At 21.3% G+C, this 12,282-nt stretch overlaps 2 protein-coding genes across 2 annotated transcripts, besides 15 other annotated features; both read right to left on the reverse strand. All coding sequences in view use genetic code 6, as the record gives it.

Annotated features, from left to right (window-relative positions):
• Positions 1 to 29: 29 nt before the first annotated feature.
• Positions 30 to 72: a microsatellite.
• Positions 73 to 729: 657 nt separating this feature from the next.
• Positions 730 to 788: a microsatellite.
• An 11-nt stretch (positions 789 to 799) lies between these two features.
• Positions 800 to 856: a microsatellite.
• Positions 857 to 989: 133 nt separating this feature from the next.
• Positions 990 to 1,070: a microsatellite.
• Positions 1,071 to 1,305: 235 nt separating this feature from the next.
• Positions 1,306 to 1,366: a microsatellite.
• Positions 1,316 to 1,411: a microsatellite.
• Positions 1,316 to 1,413: a microsatellite.
• Positions 1,325 to 1,411: a microsatellite.
• A 942-nt stretch (positions 1,414 to 2,355) lies between the features above and the next one.
• Positions 2,356 to 8,980, reverse strand: IMG5_149710 (ubiquitin carboxyl-terminal hydrolase family protein, putative; the record flags this gene model as incomplete). The annotated part of the gene is made up of 4 exons (XM_004030913.1): positions 2,356 to 3,694; positions 3,747 to 8,209; positions 8,278 to 8,433; positions 8,626 to 8,980. Coding segments are annotated over 4 exons (6,313 nt in total), but the record flags the coding sequence as incomplete, so codon positions are not given.
• A 15-nt stretch (positions 8,981 to 8,995) lies between these two features.
• IMG5_149720 (ubiquitin carboxyl-terminal hydrolase family protein, putative) lies at positions 8,996 to 10,366 on the reverse strand (the record flags this gene model as incomplete). The annotated part of the gene is made up of 3 exons (XM_004030914.1): positions 8,996 to 9,009; positions 9,312 to 9,857; positions 9,919 to 10,366. The coding sequence occupies 3 exons, from the start codon at positions 10,364 to 10,366 to the stop codon at positions 8,996 to 8,998; spliced, it is 1,008 nt and encodes a 335-aa protein (XP_004030962.1).
• Positions 9,889 to 9,934: a microsatellite.
• A 492-nt stretch (positions 10,367 to 10,858) lies between the features above and the next one.
• Positions 10,859 to 10,923: a microsatellite.
• Positions 10,889 to 10,922: a microsatellite.
• Positions 10,889 to 10,942: a microsatellite.
• Positions 10,943 to 11,378: 436 nt separating this feature from the next.
• Positions 11,379 to 11,417: a microsatellite.
• Positions 11,398 to 11,460: a microsatellite.
• A 403-nt stretch (positions 11,461 to 11,863) lies between these two features.
• Positions 11,864 to 11,905: a microsatellite.
• The last annotated feature ends 377 nt before the right edge of the window (positions 11,906 to 12,282 follow it).

Consider the following 12,282-nt stretch of genomic DNA (forward strand, 5'->3'; position numbering starts at 1 on the left):
ATATATATAAATTTATATTAATAAAATCATTTTTTATTTTTTTTAGTTTTTTTTATTTTTTTTTATTTTTTTAACTCTTTAATATCTTATTAATTATCTAATTCTTTATTTTCTTAAACTTTTTTATGCTCATTCTAAAAAGAATATTCGATATATATATATAAAAAAATACTTTAAAATTCAATTTTTCAGCGCATTATGGACAAACTCTAACTTTGACTAAAGCATTTTTATTTTAATTATTTTCTTTATAAGAGAAATTAACTTCATAACTATCTAAATTTTAACAATTATTACATATTTTATTTCCACATTTTATTTATCCTTTTCCTATTTAAACTTCTTATTTTGTTCTCCATCTCATTCCAATTCTATTCTTAAAAAAAATAATAATAATTAATTAAAAAGATTTAAAAATTTACTATCCTGATGTATGTCTAGATAAATCAACAATAGCATATTCTTTAAATAATTTATCATAATATTTTTTAGCTAATATATCTCCATATTCTTCTTAACTTGGATTATTTTATTTTATTTTTAAATCTTACTCTTCATCACGTAAAAATCTTTTTATAAAAATAAAATATAATTATAAAAAATAATTTACTTATGATGATTGATTAAAATTTGTAAATCATTTACATTTTAATTTTACATTTATTTAAAAAAAAAAAAAATTATATATAAAAAATGAAAATAAAAATCTAAATATAAATTAAATAAAGCATTAATAAAATATATAATATAAAAAATATATTAATATTAAAATAAATATAATAATATTATATAATTATTATTTATATTTAGATATATAATTTTTTTAAATATATTTTATATTTATATATATATTTATTAATTAATTTTTTTTTTTGCCTTTATAAATATTTTTTATTTTATTATATATATAATATTAATAAATAATTTTCTCCATATGTAAACATAAAATTTTTATTTTTTGTCTAATTATTAAATTTAATTATTATTTAAATTTATATATATATTTTTTATTAATATATATGTTATTTTATATTTAAATAATTTTTTTTTATTATAAAATATATATTTTTAATGTCTATTTTATATAAAAAAAAAACATTACTTAAATTTTATTTAATTATAAATTATAAATAAAAAATAATTAAATAAATTTTTTATATATTAATTTCTAAAGAAAAAATATATTTTTTTTTTGATTTTTTCATTAATTATCATTATTATTTTATTAATGTCTATTTTCTTCAGTAAAAATTAATTATTTTTATTTTTTTTGATTATATTTTTCATTTTTTATAATATTTTCTTTCTTTTCATATTCTTCATATTCTTCATCTTCTTCATCTTCTTCATCTTCTTCATCCTCTTCTAATTATTCTTTATCTTGTTTTTCTTCTTCTTCATCTTCTTCTTCATATTATCTTTCTTTTTCTTCCTCTTACTTTTCCTAATCATCGTATTCTTATTCCATAGTTTTTTATTTTTTATTATAACAATCTTCTTTTTAATCATTTTATTCTAAAATTACTAACCCTCTATTATTTTTTTCTATATTTTTAATAACATTCCAAGCCTAATCTTCTTCAAGTACATCTCCCTCATTAAATAAAGGTAATTCAAATGGAGTAACTTAAGACAAGAACCATTTTTAATTCTAATTAACCATAGAATAATTAAAAATAACACTAAATTCAAATGAAATTTTATAAATACCCCATTCACTTCCTAAATCTAGTTTTTAGAAGGCATAAATAACCTCATTTTATTTAGGTTTTATTAAAAATTAAATAGACGTTTTTGGCAAAACTTACGTATTATTATTTTCCTTAAGCACTTCGAATTTCATAATTAATTAAATATAATTCATAGTTTCATTTATAACTAAAATTTCACGAACGCAATCTTTATTAAGAAAAGTATTTTCCATATTTTCAACTAAAAATATATAAATATAAAATATTTAATAATAAAATACTTAATTCTGGTGTTTCTTTAAAAGAATTATAATTAGAATATGAATTTTAATATTTTTATTTAAAAAAAGCATTCCAGGGTGATAAATTAGACATACAAGTAGTCATAATATAGCTATCTTTAACAATTTGACTATCATAAGCTTTGTTATGTGTACAAGCAGGATAATTATCACAAATATAAGTATTTACTTATCTTTCATAAATTCTAACTTTTTACCTGAATTATTTACTATATTATTTTTATTTTTGTTCATTTTTAAAATCTCTCCTATAGAAAATTCACATTCTTTAATTATTTTTAAATTTCTACTTTTTCCAATTGTATATAGAGAATAAAATCCACAAAAACTACAATTATTAATACCTTCGAAGTCTTAAATACCCTCAAAAACATCAGTCTAAATCCCCATATTATTATAAAATTATACCATTTTTTTCTAAAAACTCAAAACAGACTAAACTGAAATATCCGCATATGTTTTTTTTGGAAAATAACTATATTTTTATTTTACAGAATCATCCTAATACTCGAAAACGAAATAAAAAATCAAATCGACAAATTTTCCGAAAAAACAAGAAGGAGAAGGCATTAAACAAATATAAGAAAGAACCTAAAAATCACAATTTGCTGCATTTAAAATAGCCAAAACGAATTAAATACAAGTATTATCTTACATTTTTCTAGTATTATGTATTAATTCTAATACACTCTTTGTTTAATCGTGATTTAATGAACTCGTAAATACATAAAAAGAATCTAAAAGAGAATTCATTCCATAAGTTCCATAGAGATTAATAATTTATTTTCTATCATCTATATCATTATTCATAGTCTCTATTTTCGTGAAATTCTTGCATAAAATAGGCACTCCAAGTACCCATTCGAGTCTTTTTTGTTAATATTCATCTTTTATACACAAGAAATACTATATAGCATTCGCATAAGGCTTTGAATCATCATATGTGACCCTAAAAAGGCCTGAAGTAATTGCCAAGGAAATAACTTCAGAACAAAATTGGTTTTTAAAGGCGAATTTTTCTAGTAAATTACCTAATACATGCTATTCTATTTTCTCGCTAGTAAATACTCTTTCCCAAAAAGCATTGGAAAAAAAGGCAATTTTTAAATCATTACATAAGTCCATTTTTAGGGTGTTTTTTTCATGATTCGTGTTATATTTTTTGTCCAAAATAAATAAAATGAATTTTATTAAGGAATTATATGGTGGAGTCTCTAATCTCATATTTGAATTTACTATGTTTTTTTTCCTAATGTATTTTAAAGGAGAAGCTTCCATTAAGAAAAAATCAACAAAAAGATGAATAAATTTATTTTAAAAGGCAAATTCTAATTATTATTTTCCGCAAAGTACAAAATTTCCCCAAAACTAGAAAAATTCTTCGATTTTATTTAAATGTTTTTAAGCTAAATCATGTAAAAATTCAATATTTAAATTCAAGAAATTCACTAAATTATTCGCCATTATTTATTTTTACTAATCTTCTTCATGATTCAATATATTTAAGTCATTAAAATTTATAATAATCTAAATACATAGAGAGTATATTTCACTTAAAAACTCACGAGTTTATTATTCTTAACTTTTTATTATATCTCCTTATAAAGCTCTTGGTTATATATTTTTAATGAAAAATTCGTACACATATTCAGGTGTTAATTTTAATAAAATTTTTAATCTTTTTGTCATTTCTTACATAATCTATAAATATGTATATTTATATATATATATAAATATTTTTATTTTTTTAAACTTATTAATCTGACGATTTTTAAAATAAATCAAAAATAACTTTTGTATGAATATCAATTAAATTAATATTTTCTTATTTTTTTTCTTCTTAAATATCTTTATAATTAACATAATACCCATCTTTTTCACAATCCGAATTTAAAATTAAATCATCTGATAGTTATATTTAACTAAGTACATCTTTAACAAAATTATAAAAAATATCATTATATATATTTTTTTCTAGCATAAAAGTATTATTATCATTAATTACTTTCTAAAAAAGCCCACTATTATTATTATTATCATTATTTATCAATAATTTATCTTTAAATTCCTAAAATTCATAAAAATTCACAAAACTAGATATTTTGCCACCTTCTTGTTATTAAACTTTCCTTACAAAATTAAATCCTTTTAAATCTTCTTCTTTTTCAAAAATTAATTCTAATTCTTTTTTGATCTTCTTCTCATAAACCAATATATATGCACTTTTATAATTATCTTTACCCCTAAAAAGGTTAAAACTAACCCCTATATTTCCCCCAAAAGAATTTCCATCATCCTAGTCTCCACTTTATCCCCCAAAACACTCATTTTCGATATTTTTGGCCGAAAACTCCTTAATCCTACTATCATTAAACTCCACCCAAGCATCATTAGTCCTATCTCCATAAAATTCTCCCCTATTAGTATCTATATAGGAATAATAATGTCCAGAATCTGCCGTTCCAGTATGTACAACAACCCCTGCCAACTCATATTCGAAATCACTTTCTTCACTTAATAAATCATTCATCATATAAGGCTTAAGATTTAACAAATGAGGAAATTCAAGTTTTGAATTAAGCTTAATATTTTACATGGAATCCAAATCAAAGATGATTCTCTACAAATGCAAAATAAGTACGTTAGGCAATTTCGATAAATGTATATTCTTGATTACATCTACTTTTTTTTAGCAATTTTCACACTAAAAATCGGATATAGTTTCTCCCAAAATAAACTTATCTAAGCTTTCATTTAGATTCTTCATATTTTTCACTTCTAAACTCAAATTAAAAAATTTTTCAAAATTCCTCTTTTTATGTCCACAATTTAGACACTATAATTAAGAGCAAGTCTTCCCGCCAAAAACACCTTCTAAAATCTTCTCAAAAGGCCCTCCTTTTAATGCATTCTCGACTTTGTCAAATATCATATTTAAAAATTCCTGTGCATCTTATTGAATTATAGTATTTACAGGCTCCCCGCTATAATCTTTAAACGAAAAGCAAAATTCTAAAGGATTATAATCTATTCTATCACTTAATTCTAAAAAAGCGAACATTTACTATAATTAATGGAAAACATTGTCATCGCATTAAATTTATTTCTTATTATATTCTGTTTGTACTATATTTTATTCCTTGCCGTCATTAGCCATTAAAATACCATATCTGAAAGTCGGAACCATATAGAATTACTACAACATAGCATTCATATAACATATACAACCTAAATTATAAATACCTACATATCCACATTCACTTCTGATTTCTCTTGCCCTTATATTTAGGTTATAATTGGGAAGTTTTTATAGTATGTTTGCTAAACCATCTTATATTAGTATATTTAAATTGGAAGGACAATCTTTACATAGAGATTTTAATAATTAATAGGAAGAAATACGGCTTTATTCGCCTTTACATTTCAAATTTTTGTCGAAAAGACACTTATTAAAGATTTCATTTATGAGTACTTTTCCATGAATTTCTTTCTCTTTTACGTCTAAAATATTTACTATTCTATCTGAAAGGTTAATAAGTCCGATTAATACTTTTTCGTTTTTATTCTTTAAACGGGAGTTTTCGGTAGTTTTATGGGAAATTAAAATCTGAGTAACTTCTTTTAATAACAAAGGGAAGTCAAAATCACCTCTTTTTTCTTATTTTTCATGCAAAGAGTCCAACAAAGAACAAAAAAGTTCGAAATATTAAGTTGAAGTTTAAGCATTTTCTTCCTAGGTAACATTTTGCAGTTATTTTTTTAGAATTTTTAGTATTAATTTTATCAAAAAATGATGTTTTTAAGCCGCCAATACATATATGAAATTATTAAAATTTTTCCTAATATTTTAATTGTATCTATAAAAAAGACAAGAAATCAATAATTTTTAAAATTTCTCTTCTTTTTTTACAAAAAAGTTCTCACAAACATCTTTATTATTTAAAAAAATAGCTCCTAATAATAAAAAAGAATACTCAATGATAGTTCTATCTTCAATCTCTAATTTATCAGCATTTACCTGAGTAGTAAAATAAATACAAAGTTAACATAATTAGTCCACCAGTTCGTCAAAATCGAATTTTTGTAAAATGATTTCATTTAATTTCTACTCTTTTATATTCTTTACTAATTCTATGAAATCATCTCCTTATTCAAGCTAAGGTTTCACTTCATTATATATTTTTTCGTGAGAATTTCCCTTATCTTATTAATCTTCTTCTAAAGCCTCGAATTTCCTGGCTTCATTTTCTAATAATTAATCTTTAATTTCGCTCTCTTTTCTTAAAAGTTAAGATTTCTCTTCTCTCTTATTTTTCCTAATTAAAAGTATTAAAGAAGGTAAAGATAAATGCCCTAAAGACATAATCCCAACCATTTTATATATATTAATTTCATTATTTACGCTCTGAAAAGCCGCCACTAAATATTTTTAAAACATCTTAAGTATAAACGAGAACATATATTTTTCAAAAGAATTACTCTAAATAATATTTAATTAAAGCTTTTAAAATTTCATAAACAAATTATTAAAACCCCCGCTTTTAATAAACCCGAAAGCCCAATTATTATTATTGCTATCCTTCCCCTAATAATCCATCAAATACTCCATTAAATGTAAATTATACATCAATTTATATACCGAACTACTATCTAAAAAGCTTTCCCAATTTTCACACTACCTCAATTTCTAAAAAAGGCTCGGATTAATAGGCAATCTACTTAAAAGTTTCCATACATTCGACGAAATCTCTTATTTATCCAAAAGTTAAAAAAGCAATTAGAAAAACTCCTCATTTTAACTTAAAATATACCTCGGTAATTTTTCAACACTAATCTATTCAATTCCTATTTCATCATATCTTTTTAAATCTCTCCTATAATGATATGACTCTAGATTTTTCCTCACGATATCCGGCTTAGTCCTGCAAGCTTATGAATAGAATTCCACGAAATTATCCTCTAATAAATATCCTTTACTATCTTTATCATATTATTATAAGCAAGCTACTATTCTCCTATCTGTAGGCAGACAATTATCATTAGTACACGAATTTGTGAATTAGGCAATTTCCTCAGCCTTCATTTTACCGTCTTTGGCAAATTACTTGAACCATTCTCTGAATATTTGGATTGCCAGGGGATTAATTTCTTAGTTTTCCAATACTAAAGCTGCTTCTTTTACAGCCGGAGCTCTTTTTTTAGAAACCAAAATTTTCGATCCGTTTTTTATTTTCAATTCATTAATTGACCTCCCATTATCTTTGGCTAATAAATCCATCTTCTAATCAACTAGATATAATTAGACTTCCTCCCAACTACATTTTATCATTAAACCTATTTAATATAATAAGTCTGTCAAAGAATCATTAGAGTAAATCTTCACTGTAAATTAATTAGCTGCATCCTGTATATAGAATTAAGCCGTACAATGAAAAGTCAATAATTCACCTCTAGATAAACATAAAAGGGACTTTAAACCTCCATTTCCTTTCTTTTCACTTTCATCTAGGATACTTTCTAAAATCAGGAGACATTTTTCGATTTTTTTCTATTCTTCTTTATTTTCTTATAGGTATTTGTATACTTTTTCATAATACTGGCTTTTAATTAGTTCCTCTTCTTCCTAATTTATTTTATTAGAGTCGAAATTTGTATGCAAATTGTTCAAAAAATTCAAAGATTTTTTTACCAACTCTATATTCTCGTTCTCTAATATAATTTTCCATAATTCTTCGTTTCCGATTAGTTATTCGGGATTATCGCACATTATATAGTCAAATTCTAGATTATTTCTTTAATCTTCTTCATTATTATTACAATTATAATTCGAATATGAATATAAAATTGATTTACCATAATTATTATAACACACTGGAGAATTTTTATTTAAAAATTTTCTCATTTTACCTTCCGTTTCATTTATTATACAAAAAACGCTTTTAAAACAGTTAAAACCTTCAGGAGTAAGACTATCTAATCCTTCTTTAGAAGATAATTTTACATAAAAAAATTATTTTAAATCTTCATGTTTAATTGATAATCCTGAATTATTATTATTATTATTAATTCCAATATTATTCACAGTATTAATTTCTGAAAACCAAGTATAGATTAATTCTTTTTCTTTCTGCATTAAACCTTCTATAACAACAGCATCCCAAACAGAGCAAATAATTTCAAAGGTAAGCATTATATCATTAGGTAATATATTGTATACTTTTATTTATTTAAATGAAATAAAATTTAAAATTATATATATAAATAATATTTCTTTTAATAAATACCAAAATTTAAAAATTCAATTCTAGATTTAATTTAATCAATATAAGATGGTTTAATTGAATTAGTTTATTCTAACATTTATTCAGTAATATTTACATTTCCAAATTTTTATTTTAGTTCATTTTTAAAAATTCTAATGTTTTCAACAATAACTTTAACTATTTATTTTTCTTAATATAAAAATAAATAGCATCTTTTTTCGAATAAACATTATATTAAGAATAATATATACTATCAATAATTTTAGTCATTATTTTTATTAAATTTAGTGTACTTTTAGAAGTCTTAAAAAAATAAAAATATATAGTAATAAAAAAATAATAAAAATACTCTTTATATTTCCTAAACACAACTTTCAAGTACTTATTATTTTGATTCTTTTTATTAATCATTACTAAAAGTATCAGAATAAGCCTTAATAACAATTTCGACTATATTTGGTTAAATTTCATCACTTCTTTCAATAATTTTCCAATAAAAACTTCTCACATCGTCTTACATATCGACTCCTTTATAAGTACTTTTTCCAATTTCTTATAACAATTCAATATCTTCAGTACAAATACTAGCTGGTTCAATGTCAATAATTTTTCTAATAAAGAATTAAATAATATCCTTAGTAAAGTTCTATACATAAAATGAATCCGACAATAATTTATAAACTGCCAATTTAAGTTCTGTGTCTTTTTTTTAGTCAAATTCCATAAAATATCTAAATGTTCATCCTTAACCATCTATTCATTTAACATAAATTTAAAAAAATCATAAGATTTCTAAATAAGTTAACATTTCTACGGATTAAAAAGCCTTTAAAAAATTTTATTTTCCTCTACCCACCCTTTTAATTCTTCCGGTTACATAGTATCCACATTTTTATCATTTCGAATACAAGTTAAAACTTCCATTATAGTTTTCAAACCTTAAAGTTATGTTTTTATGAACTCAGAATTGAAAGACTATAACGCCATTTATAAATTAAACTTTTCTAAAATTTCTATTTTTTATCCTATAGAGAAAACCCTTTTAATTAAACTACCTAAACCTCTATTAACCAAATCGATTTTTTCCTTTGTGAAATTTCTTAAATTACTTGCAGGACTTTCCAGGACATTTTTTTAGACTGCATAAATTAATTCATTAGAGTATTTCTTTGCAAAATTACAATGAAAAATACCCTAAATTTAATCAAACATATTCATATAGGAAGCTAAAAAATCAATTTAACACCATTCATTTTCATTGAAATTTGCAATTTTTTCTTTTATTAATTTAAATCCGCCTTTTTTCCCGAACTTATTTACAGCACTTATTAAAAAAAATGACGTGCAATAATTTCTCCGAGGAACAGCAAATATTTCCTCTTCTAAATTTTCACAAATCTATACCCGATCTGAAAAATCGTCAATCATTTCTTCTTAATTATTATTTGTGGAAGCTTTCGTGTATACTTTTTTAGCTTGAGTGCCTAATTTTTACAAACGAGGATTAGTTACATCCATCCATTCATCATATTAAGCCTACCAACCGAAAAATCTTCCTTTCTAATCTGTTTTAACTCCATTCTCATCATAATATCTATACCCTTTATAATAAAAAATAATTTCCATATTTAAAAAAACAAAAAAACATAAAAACAAATAAACCTATAAAAATAAATAATTCATCTCCATCATTTTTCAAATCAAAAACAGTACATTTATACCAAACATGAGAATTATCACAACAATCAACTAAATCTCCTTTATTAATTTAAAATCTCCAATCCCAATCATCATCTGGGCACATAGATTTAAACGGCCTAATTTCAAATCCATATCTCCAAACTTATTTATTATAATCAATCGAAGTATTTAAGAATTAAAGTTATATATATTCTTCATTACATTTAATTATTTTTGCCCTACTCCAGCTATTTTTATAATAAATATTTTCCGTTTTAATTGCATCTACGAAATCTCCGATTTTCAAAGAAGCTTAAAATTAATGAAACGAATTAGAAACTGGAAATAGCTATTGAATATAAAATATTTATGGATTAAGTTAATTTGTCTTAAAATAAAATTAATTTTTGTTGAATATATATGAAAGCATTTCTGATATGGCTAATGTTTATTTCTAGAATGTCGTTATGAATATATACAATGATTAAACTAATATTTAATTAGAAAGAATTAAAGTCGATTCATTCTCGAATGTCTTCTCGTCTATTAAATATTTCGCTATATAAAAAAAAAATTCGTTCATAAAATAATCATATACTTTGTCGTCTTATAAATATACTTCTCGCCATCTATTCTTATTGTCATCATATAATATATTATTAAAATTCAATAGAGTATAGAATTCTAATACTTTCTTCATATCGTTTTGGGTTTGAAGCTCATTATGACTATTTATTTAATATATATTTTTCTGTATTTATTTCCATTTTTATATTTATATTTCGTTGTATTTGTCATGTAAACACTATATTTTTTCCTTTTTAATTGGATATATATGCTCTTCCCATAGTTCGTCTAAGTTATATGTTTTTATTTAATTTTAATAATCTGTATTATTATACATTTTTAGTATGTATGTTTATTTTTTATTATTTTTTTGTTATCTTTTTAATATTTAATTTTTTTTTTATTTTATTTTATTTTTTTTCCTTATTTTATTATATTTATATATATAATTTTTTCAGAAATTAATCATTTTCTTTAATTTATTTTTTTTATGAGGTTTTTTACTTTTATATAATATTTTATATAGTGTTTTCTAAAAAATTACTAATTAATAATATATATTTTAAATAAAAATTTACAAATAGATGATTTAGATTTTCTTTTCTAAATTATTTTCTATTTTTTATATATTAAAAATTTATAAGAATCACAAGTATTAAAGTTATTAAAAAATATATTTATATATAAAATAAATATAGTAATTATTTTTATTCAATCATTAATATTAATTTATATATATTGAAAAAATAAAAACTTAGTTTAACTTTTTATATATTAAAAATATATATGTATATTTTTTTTCATTTTTCTATTAATTTTTTTATTTTCTAGCAAAAAACTAACTAGTATTAAAAATTATTTTTATATCTTTTTATAAAATATTTTAGAAATAAAAATAATTTTATAATATAAAAGCAAATATTAAATTTATTAAAATAAAAAAAAATATTAATAATTAAACTAATAATTTTTCACAACAAAAATTAAAAATAAAAATGATTAAAAATATATTTAAAAATTTAAACTAATCATTATATTTATATTAAAATAAGCCTTCATTTAATTTTAGCGAAACTTGGAATAGTGATTTTTTATTAAATAAAAATTCTTAATTTATTTATTTTTTAATAAAAAAGCAAAAAAAAAAAATGTCATAATAAAACCTTTTACAATAAATGTTGAAAATACAGTTTTTAGTGCAACTCCAATTAAAGTTGTTATATTAATATAATTTTTTAATAAATTAATATTATTTATTTAGGGAAAATATGGGCTTAATTCTGATTATATTACAGTTTTAAAAAACGGATGTATGTTAATTGAATTAATTCCCTCGTTAAAGGATGCGAACAATAAAGTTAATTAAAATAAAATATAAATTAAAAAAAAAAAAAATTAAAAAGATAGTTTTAGAATATCATAAAAGATTAAATTTTGCAATGAGCTTACATAATATTGGACAAGTTTTAGAAATTAATAAAGATTAAAATATAGACTTAAGTATTATACAAATATATATCCCAAAAATAAACTAATTTCATTATTAATTTTATATTGAATAGCAATAAAATACACTTTATCTACAAAATTAAAAAGTAAATAGATTCATTTTTCAAAAACATCCGAATAAAATTTTTTGAAACTCACATTTTTGTAAATAACTAAAGTAACATGTTAATATTTTTTTAAAAAAATCATTATTAATATATATATATATATATAATAACAAAATAATATTTTTAATATATAAGGAAAATCTATAAGATGAAATAAAAGAAA

The sequence above is a fragment of the Ichthyophthirius multifiliis genome, assembly GCF_000220395.1.
Source record: "Ichthyophthirius multifiliis unplaced genomic scaffold scaff_1120509251150, whole genome shotgun sequence".
Classification (NCBI taxonomy): domain Eukaryota; phylum Ciliophora; class Oligohymenophorea; order Hymenostomatida; genus Ichthyophthirius; species Ichthyophthirius multifiliis.